Source organism: Scyliorhinus canicula, chromosome 1 (genome assembly GCF_902713615.1).
Source record: "Scyliorhinus canicula chromosome 1, sScyCan1.1, whole genome shotgun sequence".
NCBI lineage: Eukaryota > Metazoa > Chordata > Chondrichthyes > Carcharhiniformes > Scyliorhinidae > Scyliorhinus > Scyliorhinus canicula.
The window spans coordinates 191,793,107-191,816,737 of record NC_052146.1 but is presented as its reverse complement, the minus strand read 5'-3'; the positions used below and the strand labels follow the sequence as shown (position 1 = coordinate 191,816,737).

At 47.2% G+C, this 23,631-nt stretch overlaps 1 protein-coding gene across 6 annotated transcripts in view; it reads right to left on the bottom strand.

Annotated features, from left to right (window-relative positions):
• Positions 1–23,631, bottom strand: part of sash1a (SAM and SH3 domain containing 1a) — a 194,808-nt gene that overhangs the window by 108,171 nt on the left and 63,006 nt on the right. The window contains exon 1 of one of the 6 annotated variants that reach the window (XM_038805251.1): positions 14,416–14,818. The exons of 3 other annotated variants lie outside the window; for them this stretch is intronic. In XM_038805251.1, the coding sequence (XP_038661179.1) occupies positions 14,416–14,418 (3 nt within the window). In that variant the 5' untranslated portion in view covers positions 14,419–14,818. Of the gene's footprint in view, positions 1–334; positions 958–12,883; positions 12,953–14,415; positions 14,819–23,631 lie in introns of those variants that run through there. 2 more of the 6 variants (XM_038805242.1, XM_038805222.1) reach the window with 2 other exon arrangements.

Here is a 23,631-nt window from a genome sequence, read left to right as displayed (position 1 = left end):
AGTTGTCAGGAGGGGAGGTAACCAATAACTGTTAGAAACAGTCTGTCAGGTATCTGAGCACGCACAAACTCAAAGCAGCAGTGTTCCCTAAAGCAGGCACTGTATAACAGATCATCAAACGAGCTAAAGTAATCAAATCAACAAAAGAACAAAGATGAAGAAGACTTGAAGAGGCTAGAAATATGCTTTGAAGTAAATTCTCGGGATTCGCTTGGAGAGTCCCTCAATAAAATCTGCTTTTCCTGACCGAATTTCCTCTGGTTTGTTTATTCCCCAGAAGGAAACCGCCGAACAATTGAACCTTCCTGAATGACACCCCCCTCCCCCAACTCACCAACATCCCCATCATGTCCCTCCAGAGAGTGCAGAATGTGTCGGTCAGCCCAGCCGAGGGGGGCTGAAGTTCGGTGGGGGTATCTGGCTCTTCGTCCATCGTGCGGTTCCCTCCGATTGAAAGCAGGTTTGTGACCTCGAGATTGCCCCCGGTACACAACGCAAACACACGCTTGGAGCGGGATCACACTCCAGCCGTCACTCTGAAGCTCTTCACCATTCTGTCCTCGGGCTATCAATCACTGCGGCAGACAACCGGCCTCGGGGCAGGCGGAGAAAGTGCCAGGCTCCGGCCAGTAAATCCCCACAGTCCGAGACAGTGATCCACTTCGCCCCCGCCCTCCTCAACACACACACACACACAGCCTCCCCCCACCCCACCACAAGTCCTGCTGGAGCAGGAAGGAAAACGAGTTGGCCACCAGCCTCTTGTTACTTTCTCCTGCAATCGATCCCTCGCCAGATAAGTTTTCCACAGCAGAGTGCCCAGCCTCTGACCGAAAACAAAGCCAAACTTTCGGCAGCTTTCGCCAGGGGCAATCAACCCGAGCCCACCCCAAGCAAGAGACCACAGCTTTTCTCGGTCAGGCTCTTGCAGCGTCCACACGTTCTTCAGGGGGGGGGGGGGGTGGGGGAGAGAAGAGACGGCCACTCCAGGGAATGTGGGCAGGAATGGCTCTCCGAATGCGGCGCAGCTCTTCAGACACTCGCCTCCCCTCTCCACCGAGTGAACTCTTCCTGCTTCACATGACTGCTTTCCCTCCCCTCTCCCTCCTCCCCTCCCACATCAGCACTTTTGCTACAAAAGCCACTCTGATGTCAGATGCTGCTGGAGAACAATCGCAGAGTGTGCGAAGTGCCGCATCTGTTTGGCCCCGCGTTAATGCAACACATTTCACATCAGCAGCAGCAACAACAACATCACAAAAGGAAGTTGCAGCCCTGGAGCCAGCCTCTGCAGTCGAGGCTGCGAACTTCAGCCTCAGGGAGGCTTACAACCCAACTTTGCTCAAATGTTCAATCTCCTTTTGCATTTCGGAGTGGGCATGCACGAAAATTAAAATCAATGCATAAAATTATGACTTTTTTTGTTGCTAGTTTCTCCATATTTACTCTGGTTTCCACTGGCTGATAACCAGAGGACACAGATTTAAAATTATTGGGACAAGGAGGAGGAGTGAGAGGAAGAATAAAAGTGAGAGTTGTTCTTTTTGGGGTAGCACAAGTGTTTAGCACCGTGGCTTCACAGTGCCCGGGTCCCAGGTTCGATTCCCTGCTGGGTCACTGTCTCTGCAGCATCTGCACGTTCTCCCCGTGGGTTTCCTCCGGGTGCTCCGATTTCCTCCCACAGTCCAAAGATGTGCAGGTTAAGTGGACTGGCCATGATAAATTGCCCTTAGTGTCCAAAAAAATGGTCAGATGGGGTTATTGGGTTATGGGGATAGGGTGGAAGTGAGGGCTTAAGTGGGTCAGTGCAGACTCGATGGGCTGAATGGCCTTCTGCACTTTATGTTCTAACAATGAAAATAGCTATGATCTGGAATGCAGGCCTGAAAGCTAGGTTAGCAGATGGAATAGTAACTTTCAAAAATAAATTTGTTGTCTGTGAACAGTGTTTTCGGTTTCCTTAAACATCTCACCACCATCTCAACTTGAAACCCTTTGCCAGAAAGTGACTTTGATTTATTTTGAGGGCTGACGAGATCCTTCCCCTATAGTTTCGGCAACTGACTTCTCTAATTCAGGCAGAATCTTTCGTTTGCACTTTGAATAATGAAAATGAAAACGGACGGCCCATTGTGAAGAAATTGAACCATTCTCACTGTCTGTCTGTCAGCATGTGTGGAGAGAGAAACCGAGTAAGCGTTTCGAGTCTGTATGACTTCTTCAGAACTGGAGGAGTAGAAATGTGATGAGTTATATAATTCGAGGAGGGGGGTGGAGAAAGTGGAGCAGAAAAGGTCAGGCATAGGTCAGAGCTGACCTATTCTGCTCCACCTTCTCCAACCCCCCTCTCCAATTATATAATCCATCACATTTCTACCCCTCTTCAACTGTGAAGAGTCAGATGGATTTGAAACATTAATGCCATTTCTCTTTCCACAAATGCTGCCAAACCGACTAGATTTATATACCGGGTGACCTCCAGGCAGAGCAAGACAACTAGGCAGGCAATGCAGGAATCTCCTGTGGCTATTCCCCTGCAAAAGAGATGTGCTGTTTTGGATACTCATTAAATTTACAATGCAGAAGAAGGCCATTAGGCCCATTGAGTCTGCACCGACCCTTTGAAAGAGCACCCCAATTAAGAGCACACCTCCCACCTATCTCCGTAACTCAACCTAACCTTTATCAATACTGTAGCCATCTGGGATGGCCATTTTCAGTATACAAAATGGACACGCGCAGAGCCTATAGGGAAATATGGACAATGCAAAGCAACAAGCAGGCACACAGAGCCTGAATGTATATTTGGAAGGCAGTCAGCAGACGGAATTGAAACTCTGGGTCAATTTACATATTGATGGCCCATCTCCGGGAAAAAAAGAACGAGTGCTCAGGTAACCGATACTGTTCCAGACAGTCCGGTGCCACTACCCCAACCAAAAGACACAAACAAAGCAAGGCCAACGGCCACCTAGGACACGCCCAGCCATCAGGGCACCCACCCCTTTATTGGTTTAGATCAATGACAATGATCAAGAAGCTGCCCAATTAATTGGGACCAAGTTTAAGGCCCGCCTAAAAGCGCGCAAAGCCCCTCCAAGTATAAGAAGGAACCCCCGTGAAAGGTTCAGCCTCTTGGATTCGGCTTTCAAGCGGGGGACCCTTCCACCAGCACCACCAGAAGCAAGTTAGTTCAAGTTCAACGCTCGCTACCAGTCAGACGACCTTAGCTGTTCTCCTGTTACCTCTTCAAACCCAACAGCCTCAGATCCGAACAACGGGCATTGTTCCTCTGACTAAGTGGGTACCCGAAGTTAAGTATAGGTGTTAGTGATAGACATAGTTTAGCCTGTAGTGTTATTGTGCATGAGTAGATCTTACTGTGTGTACGTAAATAAAGTACTATTGACTTTGAACTAACTAACTGGTGTATTGGCTCTTTGATCGGTATTCGGGTTGAACCTTGTGGCGGTATCTAGAGATACCTGGCGACTCTAAAAGCATATTCATAATTAGGATTAAGAAAGGCAACCTTATTAACCGCCATATTTATAGCAAGTAAACAGAGCAACAACACCAAGGGCAATTTACTGTGGCCAATCCACCTAACCTGCGCAACTGTGGGAGTAAACCAGAGCACCTGGAGGAAACCCACACAGCCACGGGGAGAATGTGCAGACTTTGCACAGTGACCCAAGTTGGGAATCAAACCTGAGGCCCTGGTGGTGCAGTGGTTGACACTGGTGCCTCACGGCACCGAGGTCCCAGGTTCAATCCCGGCTCTGGGTCATTGTCTGTGTGGAGTTTGCACATTCTCCCCGTGTTTGCGTGGGCTTCGCCGCCACAACCCAAAGATGTGCAGGGTAGGTGGATTGGCCACGCTAAATTGCCCCTTAATTGGAAAAAATGAATTGGGTACTCCAACTTTTAAAAAAGGGACGTCTCAGAGCAGCTGCAGGACATTCTAAAGGGGAGGGTGAACAGCCAGTGGTCATGGTACACATTGGTACAAGTGACATAGATAAAAAGAGGGATCAGGATCTTAAAGCAGAATATAGGGAGTTAGGAAGCAAGTTGAAAAGTAGGACTTCAAAGATAGTGATCACAAGATTACTACCAGTGCCACGTGCCAATCAAAATAGAACTAGCAGGATATATCAGATAAATACATAGCTGAAGAGATAGTATGAGAGGGAGGGTTTCAGATTCCTGGGGCATTGGGACTGGTTCTGGGGATGTGGGATCAGTACAAACCGGATGAGTTGCACTTGGGCAGGACCGGAACCGGAACTGATGTCCCGGGGGGGGGGGGGGGGGGGGGGGGGGGGGGGGGGGGGGGGGGGGGTTATGGGGAAAGAGTATTTTCTGGAGTGGGTGAGGGGAGGTTTCAACTAAAATGGCAGGGGAATGGGAACCTATACAAGGAAGCATAAATGAAGGACAAGAACAGAAGACAGTCGAGAGAATTAGAAAAGTAATAAGCAGAGAAATCAAGGGCCAAAATCAAATAGGCCCTCAGTGAAAAATAATGGCAATGTGACAAGTAATGTTAAAATGACAAGCCTCAAGACTTTGTGCCTTGGCTTAAGTGTGGAGGATTCACAATAAAATGGATGAATTAATCACACCAGAGATGTAAATGGCTATGATATAGTTGGGATACAGAGACATGACTGCAGGGTGACCAGGGATGGAAACTGAACATACAGAGGGACATTTAGGAAAGACAGATAAAAAAGGAAAAGTCGGTGGAGTTGCATTGCTGTTTAAAGAGGAAATTAACACAATAGTGAGGAAGAAGTTTAGCTTCAACGATGTGAAATCTGTATGGGTAGAACTGAGAAACACTAAGGGGCAAAAAACATTAGTGGGGGTGGTATATAGACCCCCAAGTTGTAGTGCCGGTGTTGGGAATGACATTAAACAGGAAATTAGAGCTGCATGCTGTAATAAGTGCAGAAGTCCCTTCACCAGAATCCCTTTTATTAACAAAACCAGCAACAGTACAACCAGGTGCATTCAGCTTGCTGTCTGCACTGGAAGTGCACAGGATCTGACACACCCTGTAAGGAGTTCCCTGATTGGCCAATCTCATGTGTAATTATGGGTGACTTTAATCTGCATACAGATCGTGCAAATCAAGTGAGTAAAACTATAGTGGAGGTACTCCTTGAGTGTACACGGGATGATTTTCTAGACCAATAAATTAAGGAACCAATAGGCCATGCTAGATTGAGTATTATAATAAGAGGAAGGAATAATTGGCACTCTAGTTGTGTGAGACCCCTTGGTGATGAGCGACCATAATATGATAGAATTCCTCATCAAGTTAGAGAAGGACGTAGTTGATTCTGGACCAAGGTCTATAATGGATTGGAAAATGTTACTTAAAGGGATGACAGTGGATAGGCAATGTCAAATATTCAAAGAGCTCATAGGTGATCTGCAACAATTGTTTATTCCTGTCTGGTGCAAAGATAAAATGGGAAAGTGGTCAAACCATGGCTTATTAGAAAGATTAGAGATGGTATTAGATCCAAGGAAGAGGCATACAAATTGGCCAGGAAAAACAACAAACCCAAGGATTGGGAGCAGTTTAGAATTCAGCAAACGAGGACCAAGGGATTGATTAGGAAGGGAAAAATAGAGTTTGCGTGTCAGCTTACAAGGAACATAAAAGGCGACGAAAAGTTTCTATAGGTATGTGAAGAGAAAAAGATTGGTCAAAACAAATTGGTCCCTAACAGTCAGAAACAGGGGAATTCATAATGTGTAACAAAGAAATGGCTGACCAGCTAAATACATTTTTTCTGTCTTCACAAAGAAGAACACAAATAACATACCAGAAATATCAGGGAACACAGGTTTTAGTGAGAGGGAGGAACTGAAGGAAATCTGTACTACAGTAGTAGGGAAATGGTGTTGGGGAAACTAATGGGACTGAAGGCTGATAAATCTGCAGGGTCTGATAATCTATGTTACTTAAAAAAAGAGGCTCTGGAAATAGTGGATGCATTGGTGGTCATCTTCCAAGACTCTTATAGATTCTGGAACATTATCTACGGTTTGGAGGATGGTAAATGTATCCCACTATTTATAAAGGGAGATAGAGAGAAAACAGGGAACTATAGATCAGTCAACCTGTCGTTGGTAGTGAGGAAAATGCTAGAGTCCATTATAAAAGATTTAATGGCAGAGCATTTGGAAAACAGTGACAGATGTGGACAGAGTCAGCATGAATTTACAAAAGGAAAATGGTTGACAAATCTACTGGAATTATTCAAGGATGTACCTAGTAGAGTTGATGAAGGGTAGCCAGTGGATGTGGTTTATTTGGACCTTTGGAAGGCTTTTGACTAAGTCCCACATAAGAGATTAGCATGTAAATCTAAAGTGCATGGCATTGCGGTAGTGTATTAGAACATAGAACAGTACAGAACAGGCCCTTCGGCCCTCAATGTTGTGCCGAGCCATGATCACCCTACTCACACACGTATCCACCCTATACCCGTAACCCAACAACCCCCCCCCCCCCTTAACCTTACTTTTATTAGGACACTACGGGCAATTTAGCATGGCCAATCCACCTAACCCGCACATCTTTGGACTGTGGGAGGAAACCGGAGCACCCGGAGGAAACCCACGCACACAGGGGGAGGACGTGCAGACTCCACACAGACAGTGACCCAGCCGGGAATCGAACCTGGGACCCTGGAGCTGTGAAGCATTTATGCTAACCACCATGCTACCCTGCTGCCCGTTGAAAAGGAGAGAAAAATGGTTGGCAGACATGAAACAAAGAATAGGAATAAACTGGTCTTTTTCCAAATGGCAGGCAGTAACTAGTGGGATAGCGCAGCGATCAGTGCTAGGATCCCAGTTATTCACAATATATATTAATGATTTAAATGAGGGAATTAAATGTAATATCTCCAAATTTGCAGATGGCACAAAACTGGGTGGAAGGGTGAGCTGTGAGGAGGATGCAGAGATGCTTTGGTGTGATTTGGACAAGCTGAGTGGGCAAATGCATGGCAGATCCAGTATAGTGTGGATAAATGTGGTATTTGCTTGTTGCAAAAATGCAAAGGCAAATTGTCTGAATGGCTATAAATTGAGAGAGGGGAATGTGCAACGAGACCTCGGTGTCCTTGTACACCAGTTGCTGAAAGGAAGCATGCAGGCATTAAAGAAGGCAAAAGGTACGTTGGCCTTCATTGCAAAAGGATTCGACTACAGGAGTAGGATGTTTTGCTGCAATTATATAGGACTTGGTGAGATGACATCTGGAATATTGTGTGTAGTTTGATCTCCTTATCTGAGGAATTATGTTCTTGCTATAGAAGAAGTGCAGCAAAGGTTTATCAGACTGATTCCTGGGATGGTGGGACTGATGTACGAGGAGAGATTGTGTTGGTTAGGATTGTACTTGCTGGAGTTCGGAAGAATGAGGGGTGATCTCATAGAAACCTATTCAATTCTAACAGAGGAATTCCAGTGGTGTGATACAAGGGAGGGTGTGCATGAGATGGCTCCCACTGGAAAGCGGATTTTTTAAAAATCCTCCTTTCTGGTGCCACAAACTGTTTACTTTTCTAAAACCTCATAATTTAGTGAAATAGAGTTTCTACCTGACAGAGATGTCCAGGAGAGACAAGACTAATAAAGATTCAGGCCGAAATCTGTTGATGGATTCGGAAACCTCGCTGGATTCTTCTGGAAGCAAGATGGCAGGGATGGGTTCTCCTTTTCCTTTCCAACCACTTCACTAATGGCCAAAGATTGCATTAGTATTGTGATGAGCGAACTAGAGAAACACAGTTAAAGTAGATCCTAAAAGAGCAATCAAAGAGGTCTTGGCCCCTATTCGTTTGGCCTTAGAAAGAACGAATAAGACCGTCGAGGCTTACGCAGCCACAATAAAAGACATCAAAGCCACATGAACAGACCACAGTGTTTGATCACCTCTTGGCCAATCTTACTTCAGTGGTTGAATGTAATAAGTCATTGAAGGCCAAACTGAGTGACCTGAAAAATAGATCCAGGAGCCAGAACATTCGTATTGTGAGATTACCAGAGGGGATGGAGAGTCACACCCCCACTGAATATTTTTAAGGCATGTTTTGCAAGATGCTGGGTGAGGATGTGTTCACATTCCCCCCCGCCCCCTCCCTCCCCCCAAGAATTAGACTGGGCCTGTAGCTCTCTGCGACCGAAGCCTCGATCTGGAGATCAGCCTTGCGTGGTTATCATACGATTTCATGGCTTCAAGGAAAAGGAAGAGGACCTTCGTGGACTAGAGAGAATCAAGATATCAAATGGGAGGGCACGCTATCAAACTGTACCAATATCTGAGTGTTGACCTGGCAAAATGAAGCTGCCTTCAACAGAGTGAAAGCTATCATTCGTGGAAATGGAGTCAGATTCAGAATGGTTTACCCAGCTCGCCTTCGGGTGATTGTTGGGGAATTTGGGGTGATTTTTGATATGCTGGAAGATGTAGACTCCTTTGTTTGAAAACTCAAATTGGGCACTGTTTAAATCCATTTTATAACCCGTGGACAGGCACTTCATATTTTATGTTTTTCTCATGTTCGGGGTTTGGGTATGCTCACAACATCTTTAGTTAAATTTGAGGGTTTTTTGTTATTCTGTCTTTTTTTTTGTTTTCAGTTTATTGTTCTCTTCCTATTTTTCATCATTGTTGGCCATAATAAATTACTAATGTGGTGTTGTAAACTAGATAAGGTTTTACTGCTAACAAAAGGGTTAGTTGACAGAAGTGGAGATAGAGGTTTTCTGCAGCTCTTTGCAATAGTCTGTGAGAATGAGCTTAGAGCGTATAGTTAGTTGTGTTTTTTTTAAAACTGCAGGTTTTGGGATTGGGTGTTCTTTGTACTGTTTTACTATAAATATGGTGTTGTTCAGGAGGGGAGGGATGGTTTAGAGTTAATTTGAAGATGGTATCGGTGGGTTACACTTTGTTGCATTATTTCACTTGGCTCAGTGGCCATCTTGGATAAATTTCTTTACTTTACCTTTTCAGTGTCCCTTGTTTGGTATTTCTCTTTGGGAATGACCAACTCTGGAGTAACGAGTGGTGGGAGACCTCAAATTTGTTTGGCTACCTGGAATGCTAAGGGTCTGAATGGCCCAGTGAAACGGTTGAGGGCATTCGCCTACATCAAGAGCCTAAACTCCAACGTTGTCTTCTTGCAGGAAACCCACTTGCGTGTCAAGGACCAGACCAAGTTACACAAGGGTTGAGCCAGGCAGGTTTTGCATTTCAGTTTTAATGGCAGAGCCAGGGTCACGACAATTTTAATTAATAAGAGAGCTCAATTCTCCCCCCTCCTCAGATTATAGCCGACCCCAACGATCGTTATATTATTGTTTCTGGCTCCCTGGTGAATTCTCCGGTAGCCAGGGTTAACGTTTATGCCCGTAACTGGGATGACACCAATTTTATCAATTCTCTTTGAAACTCTCTCCCCAACCTTGAATTGTACAAGCTGACTTTAAAAGGCGACCGGAATTGTATTTTGGATCCTAAATTGGGTTGCTCCAAACCTAACCTCTTGCTCTCATCTGGGGTGGCCAGGGCTTGGTCCTCTTTTATGCCACATATTTGGTGGTGGTGGGGGGGGGGGGGGGGGGGGGGGGGGGGGTCCCTGGCATTTTTGAATCCCAACAATGAGGATTTTTCTTGTTTTTCCCCAACATGCCCATCATGCATATTCACACTTTGACTTTAATTTTTGATAGGGCTCTCCTCCCTTTGCTTGTGGCTGAGCACTCAGCAATTGTTATCTCTGACCACACCCTACATTTTGTTGATCTACTGTTAGGAGTCCGCCCCTGCCAACACCCACCTTGGAGACTAGGCACTACTCTGCTAGCAGACAAATTTTGTGATTTGTCTACCTCCGTAGAAGATTATATTTAAATAAACAAGTCAGACTCAATCCCTGCCTCTACACGTGGGAGGCTCTTAAGGCCGCCATTTGGGGGGGGGGGGGGGGGGGGGGGGGGGGGGGGGTTAGAAATTGTTTCTTATGGGGCGTATATGCTGAAGATGGCAAAGTTGGATCAGCAGAGGCTGATGGACCACCAATACTGGCTTGATCCTACTCCGGAGCTACTGCCAAACAGGAAAAACTTCCAGACCCAGTTCAAGCGGGCATCCACAGGCAAGGCTGTGTATCAGCTACAATGCTCCAGGGGTACATTTTATGAGCATGAGGAAAAGGCCAACCATCTTCCAGCTCATCAACTCAAACGGTGAGCAGCCTCATGCGAGATCCCTAGGATACACAGTAAGGGAAGTAATCTTGTTTCCACCCCTCTCCAGGGAAACGCAGCTTTTAGATATTATTACTGCGACTTGAATAAGTCAGAGCCCCCTGCAGATAAATCAATCATGAATTCCCGGTCGAGTTTTCAAAGATTTCTCAGAACAGCTCGTTCCCTTAATATTAGATATGCTTAATGACTCATTACCTCTGACCCTCACTCAAGCCTTTATTTCTTTGTTCCTTAAAAGGGGACTGGGACCCAACTGAGTGGGTCATACCGATCCATCTCACTTTTAAACACAGACATTAAGCTGCTTGCTAAGGTCCTGGTGCTCTGGCTAGAGCTTTGCCTCCCAGGTATAATTTCTGAGGATCAAACAGGCTTTGTGAAGGGGCGACAATCGTCGACCAATATACATCCCCTTTATTCTTTCCCCCTCCCCAGCACCCGAGCCTGGGTTATAGTATATTTGGACGCTGAAGAAGCATTTGATAGGGTAGAATGGGTTGGAATGCAAATATTTATTAGAGATACACGGGGAAATTTCGATTCCGCCATAAATTTCCTTCTTGGGTTTGTCTGTTGTATAATGTCCTTATCGCCAGTGTTCACACAAACACTCTACACTCGGGGAACCATTTGGTAGGGGCACTCGACAGGGTTGCCCACTTTCCCCACATTTGTTTGCCTTGGCAATGGAGCCTTTCTCTACAGCCTTGAGGGTCTCTGATCAACGGAGGGGTATTTGTCAGGACGGGGTGGAGCATCTGTTATCGCTTTAGGCGGGTAACCTACTTCTGTACATTCTGGACCCAACTCTCTCCCTAGACAGCATAATGATGAAGATGCTCAATACATTTGGCTCCTTTTCTGGTTAGAAATTGAATTTAGGCAAGAGTCAATGCTTTCCAGTGAACCCCCCCCCCCCCCCCCCCCCCCCCCCCCCCCCCCCCCCCACACCCCCCCCCACACCCACAGTAAAAGAGCTCAGTTTCTGTCTTTCCAATACCAGTTATGTTATTTGGGGGTCTGGGTGGCCTATAATTGGGCCTCACTTGACAATTAAACTACTCAAGCCTGATTAATCGTGTCAGAGCAAATCTACAGCGGTGGAACAACCTCCCTCTGTCTCTGGCGGGTAGAATCCAAACAATTAAAATTAATGTACTTCTGAGGTTATTCTTGACGGGCGGCACAATAGCACAGTGGTTAGTACCAGGGTCCCAAGTTCAATTCCCAGCTTGGGTCACTATCTGTGCGGAGTCTGCATGTTCTCCGTGTCTGCGTGGGTTTCCTCCGGGTGCTCCGGTTTCCTCCCACAATTTCCAAAAGAGGTGCTTGTTAGGTGAATTGGACATTCTGAATTCTCCCTCTGCGTACCCAAACAGGCTCAGGAGTGTGGCGACTAGGGGCTTTTCACAGTAACTTCATTGTAGTTCAATGTAAGCCTACTTGTGACAATAAAGATTATTATTATTCTTTTTCTTTCAATGTATCCCCAATGTTTTTGCCCAAGTCCTTTTTTATGAAGGTTAACAAATTGGTTTCTGCTTTCATTTGGGCAGGTAAGAATCCCAGAATCCGCAGTGTTATGTTCTAAAGAGACAGCCGGGGGGGGGGGTTGACTCTCCCAAAATTTTTGTCTTACTATTGGCTGCCAACATCCAAAAGGTTTTGTTGTGTATTAGTGACCCCGATTCTATCTGGGGCAGAATGGAGGCTCGCTCGTGCACTATCTCTACTCTTCATGATATAATTACTGCACCATTAATCGCCCTTCTCTCCTGATAGAATTTCCTCAAATTCGGTGGTGGTCTCCTCCCTCAGGATTTGGTTTTTCCCTCGTCTTCTCAGCTTCTATTTGTAACAATCACCTCTTCTTACCTTCTGGTTTGGACACTTCATTTAAATCTTGGAAGGCAAAGGGACTTGAGTATTTTAGGGATCAATTTATAGAGGGGAGATTTGCCAGTTTTAGGAAGCTGGCTGACAAAATCTCAGTTGCCCAATTCAAGCCTCTTTTGTTATTTTCAGACTCGTGACTTTTCCTGCAAGGTTTTTCCTTCCTTTCCCTTTTGGCCCGCTCGCCTGCCTGAAGAAGGTTTTATCCTTGGTTCAACCTGGCAATGGGACTATCTCAGACCTAGATGGCTATATTCTTCCATCAGATCCTACCTCATTGGATGGGGTGAGGGTGAGATGGGAGAGGTAGCAGGGCCCTGTGCTTACAAATGAGACATGGAGGGAGGCCTTCTATAGGGTCAACTTCACATCCTCTTGTGTCTGGTTGAGTTGAATCCAGTTCAAAGTGTTACACAGGATGCACTTGACCAAGATAAGGATGAAAGATTCCCCCCCCCCCCACACAGTGTGGAGGAAAAGTGTGATCATTGTTCGCTTGCCCCAGCTAACCACACATACACTACGTTTAAGTCCTGCCTCAAATGTTCCAGCTTGGTTTCCTTTTTCAACACTATAACAGAGATTATTTGGGTGGTTCTATAGCCATGTCCATTGGTAGCCATGTTTGGGGTCTCAGAGTCACCAGCATCTCACTCTGGAGTAGGGTAGGGTTAGATGTTGTCACCTTTGCTTCACTGGTAGCTCGGAGGCGAATTTTGCTTCGCTGGAGGTCTCCCATCTCAGCACTTCTGTCTGGCTGGGCAATTTAATGACATTCCTGCACTTAGAAAAAATTAAATATGCCATCAGAGGGTTAGTGGGAAAGTTCTACCTTATTTTCTTTAAGGATCTAGACAGCATCAGCTGTTACGGGGTTTAGTTATAGTGTTTAGGTTTCAGTTTGTGTTTTTTTTACTGGGGTTTGTTTGTAACCATTTGACTTTATACCCATACATGTTGGCTGATAGTTTGTCATACAGTTATATAAAATTTTAATAAATATACTTAAAACAAAAAGATGTTCCCAATGGTGGTGGGAGTCCAAGGGTCACTGTCTTGAGGATATGGGGCAGACCATTTAGGCCTGATATGAGGAGAAATTTCTTCACCCAGAGTGGTAAGCCTGTGGAATTCGCTACCACGGAAAGCAGATGACAACGGGTCATCTGGACTCAAAACATTAGCTCTTTTCTCTCCCTACAGATGCTGCCAGACCTGCTGAGATTTTCCAGCATTTTCTCTTTGACCACAGAAGTAGTTGAGGTCAAAACATTGTATGTTCTCAAGGAGTTAGATTTAGCTCTTGGGGTGAAAGGGATCAAAGGATACAGGAGGAAGGCGGGAACAGGCTATTGAGTTGGATGATCAGCTATGAACTTGTTGGATAATCAGCTATGAACTTGTTGGATGATCAGCTATGAACTTAATGAATGGTGGAGCAGGTTCAAAGGGCCAAATGACCTCTTCCTGCCCCTATTTTCTATGTTTCTACCCAGCATTTTTTGTTTCGATTTCAGATTTCCAGCATCTGCTGTTTTTGCTTTCATATTCTTTTATCAATCTCACCTGTGTTATTTTGAGTGTAAAGTACTCCTGTATGCAATCTATAATATAGGAAATCTACAACATAAAATATTGAAATAAAATAAACTTAGGCAGTAGTCATTTTTTAAAAAACTTTTCTTCTGTGGCTGGATTTAAGGGAACAAATATCAAATAACTTCAGGTAGAAAGTGGCATGCTGCTGCAGTTTAAAAAAATAATTTAGTGTCTTTTTTAACTCAACACATTTGAAAAATCAAAAAGCAACTTTTGAAAAATATCCACCCACAGAATGACGCTCCTACAATCTCAAACTGAATGAACAGGTAGAACAAGTTCAAGTATCAATTGCCAGGTTTTGGATTATCTGACTTAATATCTCCTTAAGTGGCTCAGTGTCACATTTTGATTCTTTTCCACCCCTCTCCTGATGAGTGGTGGAACACTTTTGTTACATTACATAAATACAAATAATTATCGTTGCTGGGAAGGCAGCTGAAATGAGCACCCCCATGTTCATGAAAAAAAAGTCCAAATCACGCCTCGCGTGAGAAAAATGAGGCAGAAGCGAGAACAAGAAAGAAAAGCCCTGAGGTTGCAGGACCAAAGTGTTGCTTGGGAGACATGCAGTCGGTCATATCTGTTGGTTTATCACTCACGCGGGAGTACACTTACCATTTGATATCAGGGATTATGGTGTTCTGGCAACATGTAGCGCGTGCACCTGCAGTCAGTCCCCTTCAAACCAAAGTTAGAAGTCCATCACCCGGGAAACCACACTGAGAAGGAACTATTTCCCAACAGTAGAAACAAGTCCAGGCGATCCACAATCCAGGATAACAGCAGCTTTCCCCCAAAATCTGTAACCTTTTCCCCTTCCCCCACAGGCCGTCGTTTGCCTCTTCTTGCTGCAGGCAGGCTTTTGAATAACTCGCCTTCCTTTCCTTTCTTTTCCAGAACACCCTTCCTTTTCGGGTGACGATATCATTTCCACCCTCGCTCCTCTCAACACCAAGAATTGGCTGTTGCCACCAGCAACCTGCGGCTGAAAATTCACACGTGACAGCCACAGGGTCGCCTCCCAACCCTGCAGCAGAGTAAGAGGCTCCACACCTACTGAACAATAAACACTCTGGACAAGCGGGCGCGCCAAACCTGACGCACTCTCACCACAAAACTATGATACGACCTGACTTTAAAGGTACAGGACAGCAGAATGGTACTCCATGCAAGGTATCATACCTTGCTCATTCTAAGATTACTTTAATTCTACATATATATCTTCAATTTACAGCATAGGAACGAGGCATCCAGCACAAGCGTGTGCGCGTGCTCCCATTCGGACCCTCTCCCCTATATCTCATCCTGCCAACAACTATAATAACCACCTGTCTTTAGATAGCGCGACAGTAAAACATTCCAAGAAGCTTCACAGAAGCCTCCTCAGATAAATTGGACAGAGTGACCAGAAAGGACACTGGGATAAGACAGCACAGGAGCTAGGAAGTGGATTAATAAAACCATCAGTTCTCAATTACCCACTCACATATCTATCCAACGCGCCTTTACGTCATTTCATATCCTTTGCACCACAGCCTGTTCCATAATTTTCCCAGCTGCTGTGGCGTCAGCTGTCATTCAGTGGTTACTGAAAGCAACTTTTACCTGGGTAGTTCAAGTCCTGCACCAGAGATTTGGACATATAGGGCGGGATTCTCCCAGCCCTGGGCCAGGCCGGAGAATCCCCCTGACCGGGCCACGCTGCCCCACGCCGGCACGTGATTCTCTGCAGAGCAGAGAATCGGCACCATTGGCACCAGCGTGGTTGGCAGGGCGTTGGTCATGGGCCACTCTACGTGGCCGGCCCGCTGATTCTCGGGCCGGGATGGGCCGAGCGGCCATCATGGAAATGCTGCGTCCCGCCGGCGCCGTCCACACCTGCTATCAGCCGGCGGGAACTCAGCATAGAAGGGTTGGGTGGCGGCCTGTTGGGGGGGGGGGGGGGCGGGGGAGGAGCCTCCGATGCGGCCTGGCCCACGATCGGGGCCCACCGATCGGCGGACCAGCCTCTCTGGCTGAGGGACTCATCGGCCCCGACGTAACATGGCGCAGGACTACAGGGGCCGGCGCGTTGAAGGAAGCCAATGCGCATGCGTGCGTTGGCGCCGCTCCACTACACATGCGCGGATCCTGCTTTAACCTTAGTCTAATTACGATGGAGATTTGCCCAAGATACCCTCCTGAATCCGAGGCAGGGCATCTGGCAAAGCCTTCTGCTGATCCCACTAACAAAGTTTTGCAAATTAACCCGAGTCCCAAGCAAAGTCCCTGATGTGTTGGACAGGCTGGGTCGATGTGGACTGCACTTGATGCAGTGTAGCAAGAGACAGACCTCCAACACTTGATCAGATGCAACACGATTTTATTTAACGTCTTAACTATTATACATGTTCAACTGTGGGTTGACACTATGCTGACTTGACTGGAGACCTAGTACTAGCCTGACCAGACTTACTAGCTACCGCATGGTGTTTGCACTGACTAGCTCACAAACTCTGACCGTCTCAGTGGCTGGGTCCAGAGAGAGCGGGAAAACTGGTGCCCTCTGGCTTTATAGTGGTAGTGTCCTGGCTGGTGATTGGCTGCTCTGTTGTGTGTGTCAATCACTGCCTGTCTGCACTCCATTATATACATAGATGTATATTATGACAGTCCCAGCTGCACATTGTTAAAATCCTGTTATGGAACACACCGTTCTAACTGCACACAGATGTAGTCTTTAAATTCAATGTGGAGGGATGTTTCTGGTGATTAGTCATTAGAATGAGATGCAAATGTACGCTAATGATGTTCGTGATATTTGTCGGCAGGAAACGCGGCCTGGCATTGATGACTAAAGTGCACAATCGTTTCCTCGTTCCATATCATCAAAAATCCGTTTCAGGCCTTCTCGTGATATTTTGCTCTTGTGCCTGTCATGACGCGTGCTCCGATTAGGAGTGGAAAATCCCAGGCCCATGTTTCCTCTGGGGGGGAAACGGCATATCTAGAGGCCATAAATTTAAGGCAATCAAGAAACCCAACAGGGAATTCAAAAGAAATGCCTTTAACCAAGGAGTGATCAGAATGGTAAGACTCTATCATGGGGAATGGCTGATGGGAATGGCATAGATGCATTTAAAGGGAATCTGAGCAAACATAGGAGGGAGAAGGAAATGGAGAGTGATGATGATAAAATTTAGAGAAGGAAAGGTGAAGAGATTTTTTTTCTCTCTCAGAAGACGGTGGAAGTGGAGTCATTAAATATTTTTAAGACAGAGGTAGGTAGATTCTTGTTAGGCAAGGGAATCAAAACGTTATTGGGGGTAGATGGGAATGTAGAATTTGAAACACAACCAGATCAGCCATGATCTTATTGAGTGGCAGAGCAGGTCCAAGGGGCTGAACAGCTACTTCTGCTCCTAATTTGTATGCTTGTAATGTGGTAGAGTTTTACATTAAAGTTTGAAAGTTATGTCGTTCACTCCGTAACTAGGGTCGTAAATCTCTAAATCTTATCATCATCACTCTCCATTTCTTTCTCCCTCCTATGTTTGCTCAAATTGGCAATGGTAAATTGGAAAATGACATTAAAAGGTATGATGCAGAGTAGTTCTTAAATGGAGACAGATTGGGAAGCGTCAATATCCAAAGGGACCTAGTTGTCCTTGCTCAGGGGTCACTGAAAGCTATCGTGCAGTTGCTGCAAGCAATTAGGAAGACAAATGGTATACTGGTTTTATTGCAAGGAGATTTGAGTGCAGGAGTTAAGAAGTCTTACTGCAATTGTATAGAACCTTTGTGTGAGTGCACTAGACTATTGGTCCCTTTACAGGACAAACAAGCCAAGGGAATATATGATAAACGCAGGACTCTGGGAAGCACCAGGGATCAGTGGGACCTTGGTGCTTATGGACACCGGTTCTTTAAGATAGCAGAACAGCTGGATACAGTGGTAAAGAAGGCATATCGTATACTTGCCTTTATTAGCTGAGGCATAGGCTTTAAGATCAGGGAGGTTATGCTGAAATTGTATAAAATGGTTAGGCCACAGCTAGAGTATTGTGTGCAGTTCTGAAATCCACATTTCACAGGAGGGATGTGCTGGCATTGGAAAGGGTGCAGAGGAGATTTACCAGGATGTTGCCTGGGCTGGAGAGTGTTAGTTATGAAGAGAGATTGGATAGAGACCCTCATAACGTGCAAGAAATATTTAGATGTGCACTTGCAATCCTAGGGCATACAAGAGCTGGAAAATGGGATTACAATGGTTTAGGTGGTTGTTTTTGACCTGTGCAGATGTGATGGGCCGAAGGGCCTTTTCCCCGAGAAAGTTGACGAACGGCTGCCACCTTCGGGTGAACCCGACCACTGACCCTCTTCAGGCGAACTGTATTTTCTCGAGACTGAGAAACCCAGCCATGTCACTCACCCAGGTCTCTACACTCGGGGGCTTCGAGTCCCTCCACATTAGCAAGATCAGTCTCCGGGCTACCAGGGAAGCAAAGGCCAAGACGTCAGCCTCTTTCGTTCCCTGGCTCCTCCGACACTCCAAAGATCGCCACCTCCGGACTTGGCACCACCCGTGTTTTTAGCACCGTGGACATTGCTATAGCAAAACCCTGCCAAAACCCTCTAAGCTTCGGGCATGCCCAAAACATGTTGACATGATTTGCTGGGCTCCCCACGCACCTCGCACACCTATCCTCTACCCTGAAGAACTTGCTGATCCTAGCCACTGTCATGTGTGCCCGGTGGACTACCTTAAATTGTATCAGGCTAAGCCTGGCACATGATGATGATGTACTAACCCTGCTTAGGGCATATGCCCACAGAACTGGCTCTATCTCTCCTCCTAGCTCCTCCTCCCACTTGCCCTGAAGCTCCTCCACTGGAGTTTCCTCCGCCTCCGAAAGCTCCTGGTAAATATCTGATACATTCCCCTCTCCCACCCAGGTACTGGAAACTACTCTATCCTGTATCCCCCGTGGCGGCAGCAGCGAGAAGGCCAGAACCTGCTTTCTCAAGAAGTCTCGCACCTGCAAATACCTAAACCTATTCCCTGCTGGCAATTCAAATTTATCCTCCAAGGCTCTCAAGCTTGGGAAGCTCCCGTCTATAAATGGACCCCCCATCCTTCTAATTCCTGCCCTTTGCCATCTCAGGAACCCACCATCCAGTCTACCCGGTACAAACTGATGATTATTATAAATCGGGGTCCAAACCGATGCTCCCTCCACTCTCTTATATCTCCTCCACTGCCCCCAGATTCTCAGAGCCGCCACCACCACCAGACTTGTGGAGTATCGGGCCGGCGAGAACAGAAGAGGTGCCATTTTCAGTGCTCCCAAACTTGTGTCTTTACATGACGCTGCCTCCATCCGCTCCCATACCAACCCCTCCCCCACTACCCACTTCCTAATCATGGCTATATTAGCCGCCCAGTAATAGTTGCAGAAGTTCAGCAGCGCCAACCCACCCTCCCCGACTGCGCTCCAGCAACACTTTCTTCACTCATGGGTTTTACCCACCCACACAAAGCCCAAAATAACCTTATTCACCCATTTAAAAAAGGACCTTGGGATGAAGATGGGGAGGCACTGAAAGACAAACAGAAATCTGGGGAGGACCCTCATTTTCACGGTCTGTACCCTTCCCGCCAGTGACAGCGGGAGCATGTCCCATCTCTTAAAGTCCCCTTTAATTTATTCTACAAGTCGGGATAGGTTTAACTTGTGCAGTGCCTCCCATTCCCGGGCCACCTGGATTCCCAGATACTGAAAGCTCTTTCCTACCATTCTAAGCAGCAGCTCTCCCAGTCTCTTCTCCTGTCCTCTTGCCTGGATCGTGAACATCTCGCTTTTCCCCATGTTCAATTTATACCCCAAAAAATTGCCAAATTCACCCAGGATTCGCATTACTTCCCCCATCCCCTCCAACGGGTCTGAAACATACAAGAGCAGGTCATCTGCGTAAAGCGAGACACAGTGCTCCACCTTCCCCCCCCCAGCCCCCCGAACCAGCCCTTTCCCATTCCTAGAAGCTCTTTACGCCATGGCCAATAGCTCTATGGCCAGAGCAAACAGTAATGGGGAGAGAGGGCACCCTTGCCTCATCCCTCGGTGTAATTTAAAATACTCCGACCTCAGTCGGTTCGTACGCACACTCGCTACTGGTGTCTGACAGAGTAACCGCACCCAGTCAATGAAGCCCTCACCAAACCCAAATCTTCCCAGCACCTCCCACAGGTAATTCCACTCCACCCGATCAAAAGCCTTCTCCGCATTCATCACGACCACCACCCCGCCTCCTCTCCTTCTGAGGGCATCATAATAGCATTTAAAAGCCTTCGAACATTGGCCTAGAGTTGCCTGCCCTTTACAAATCCCGTCTGGTCTTCACCTATCACCCCCGGGACATTGTCCTCTATCCTTTTGGCCAATATCTTAGACAGCAGTTTGGCGCCCACATTCAGTAGAGAGATCGGCCTGTATGACCCGCATTGCTCCGGATCCTTCTCCCGTTTCAGGGTCAATGAAATTGAGGCCTGCGACATTGTTGGGGGGAGGACTCCCTTCTCTCTTGCTTCATTAAATATCCTCACCAGCAGTGGGCTCAATATCTCTGAAAACCTCTTATAGAATTCCACCGGGTAGCTGTCAGGCCCCGGGGCCTTGCTCGACTGCATGCCCTCCAGCCCCTCGATTATTTCCTCAATCTCAATTGGGGCTCCCAGCCCTTCGACCAGATCCTCATCTACCCTCGGAAATCTCCACTGATCCAAAAACTGCCTCATCCTCTCCACCCCAGCTGGGGGTTCCGACTCATATAATTTACTGTAAAAGTCCTTAAAAACCTCATTCACCCCCACTGTGTCCAGGACAGTATTCCCACCTCTACTCTTTAGTCTCCCTATCTCCCTGGCCGCCTCCCTTTTTCTAAGCTGGTGCGCTAACATTCTGCTTGCCTTTTCAACATTCTCATAAATCGCTCTTCCTCAACTGTTCCACCGCTTTCCCTGTAGTCAACAGCCCAAACTCCGTCTCTAACCTCCGCCGCTCCATCAGTAGTCCCACGTCCTGGGCCTCCAAGTATCTCCTGTCCACCTGGAATATCTCCTCCACTAACCTATCCCTCTCAGCCCATTCCGACTTTTCTCTGTGGGCCCGTATCGAGATTAATTCCCCTCTGACTACTGCCTTCAAAGCTTCCCAAACCATCGCTGCAGAGACCTCCCCTGTATCATTGTTTCCAGGTAGTTCTGGATGGACTTGTTCACCCGCCCACAGATCGCTTTGCCCGCTAGCAACCCAACATCCAGTCTCCACAGCGGGTGTTGCCCTCTCTCCACACTAACCTGTAGATCCACCCAATGTGGGGCATGATCCAACACTGCAATTGCCGAGTACTCAGTATCCACCACCCCCGGTATTAGCGCCCTGCTCAGAACAAAAAAGTCAATGCGAGGGTATACCTTGTGGACATGGGAGAAAAAAGAAAACTCCTTCATCCTCGGCCGTGCAAACCTCCATGGGTCTACACCCCCCATGTTCCATAAACCTCTTCAATTCCTTGGCCGCGGCCGGCCTCCTCCCTGTCCTGGATTTTGACCGGTCCAATTCCGGATCAATGACTGTGTTAAAATCTCCTCCCATAATCAGGTTATGTGACTCTTAGTCTGGGATCGTACCCAATACCCGCCTCATAAATTGCACATCGTCCCAATTCGGAGCATATATGTTCACGGGTACCACCCGCACCTCCTCCAGCTTCCCACACCATTATGTATCCCCCCCCCCCCTTGTCTGACACGATTCTCCCTGCCTCGAATGCCACTCATTTATTGATCAAGGTCGCTATCCCCCTGGTCTTTGAGTCCAGCCCTGAGTCAAATACGTGGCCAACCCACCCCTTTCTCAATCTCATCTGGTCTATAACCTTTAGGTGTGTCTCTTGTAGCATTGCCACGCCCACCTTCAGCCCCCTCAAATGCGCAAACACGCAAACCCTCTTAACTGGCCCATTCAACTCTCTGACGTTCCATGTAATCAGCCTGGTCGGGGGGCTTCCCGCCTCACGCCCCCTCCCGACTAGCCATCACCCTTTTTTAGGCCAGCCTTCAACTCGCGCCCTCGGCCTTCTTGAGCCCCCCCTCGAGCATTCGCCGTTCCCAACCTCCCATTTGTCCCCTAGTAACAGTTCCTCCCCTGTCAGCAAAGAAGCTCCCCCCCCCCAGCAACAACACTAGAAACCCAACCCCCCAAGTCAAGCTCCAGCTTAACACCTGCTCGCCCCCCCCCACTGTGCTTCCGTGAGTCAGCTGACCCATGCTGACTTGATAATGCCCGCCCATGGCACCAAGCAGTCTGTCTCCCTATTGTTCTCACCCCTCTCCTCCCACTTGGACAAACATATTCAAAGCATCACATCCCCCAGTAAACAAACATCAGAAAAAATTGAAGAAACAGCCACTTTAGAAAAAAAACACAAAAAACAAACCAGCCCAAAGACCACCCCCCCCTCCCCAAACCAACTCCCTGCAAGACAAAGTTAACTTCAGCCATCAAAACAGCCCCTTAATACACATTACACTACTTATACTTATACAGCCCAGCACAACAAATCGCCACCACAGTACTCTCCAAGGCTTCGATGTCTTTTAGTTCACCTCCAGTCTTTTTTCTTTAATAAAAGTCTGTACTTCGTCTGGCATTTCAAAGTAGAAGTCCTGTTCCTCATGTGTGACCCACAGACGAGCTGGGTACAACGCCCGAACTTCACCACCCTCTTAAAAAGGCGTTTGTTTGCCCGATTAAACACAGCTCGCCTCTTGGCCAAATCTGCGCCCGGGTCCTGATAAATGCGCAGCTCACAATTCTCCCACTTGCTGCTCCACCTTGGCCCACTGCAGAACGTGTTCCTTGTCCAGGAATCGGTGAAAGTGTACCACCATCACCCTCAGCGGCTCGTTCGCTTGGGGCTTCTTCGCGAGGGCTCTGTGCGAGGGCTCTGTGCGAGGGCTCTGTACGCTCTATCCACTTCCAGGGCAGAGGGAACGCCTCAGTCCCTATTAACTTCTCCAACATTCCGGCACATAAGCCCTCACATCCGATCCCTCACTGTCTTCAGGGAGGCCGACAATTCAAAGATTCTGCCTCCTGGACCTGTTCTCCAGCTTCTCCTGCATTCTTTTCTGGCGGTCATTTATCATCTCCACCTTGGTCTCCAGCACCAGTTATGTATTCCTCATGCTTGGACACCTTTTTCTCCATCTCCTGGATTGCTCTTCCGTGGGTCTCTTGATTCTGCACCACTTGATCAATCGAAGCCTTAATCGGGTCCAGCGTGTCCTTCTTCAGCTTGGCGAAGCAATCTTCTAAAAACTTCACCAGCTGCTCCGTCGACCACTGTGCCGTCTCTCCGCGGCCCTTGCTCTCCGCCATGCTTTCCCGCGTTGCCAGCTCTGCTCACGTCTTCCTTATAGGACTTTGTCTTCTCACACGGCCACTTCTGGTCCAATTCTCCATACACTGGAGGGGGATTTCTCCTCACTGTCTCACTCTTCACCCATTTATCCCATAGAATCCGGGAAAAACGGGGGAAAATGGTCCAAAAGTCCATCAGAGGCGGGAGCTATCAGATGTGCGACCTACTCCTCCATGGCCGCCACCGGAAGTCCTCGTTGAGGCACTGTTGATCAACTGTGATTTAGTTAAATGGTGGAACAGGCTTGAGGGGCCGAGTGGCCTACTCCAGTTTTTATTTCTTATTTTTCCAAGTTCCATAACACATTTCAGTAAAAAAGTGATCCATTGAAATATAAAATTGTTTAGTTGCTTGAGAAAAAATGCA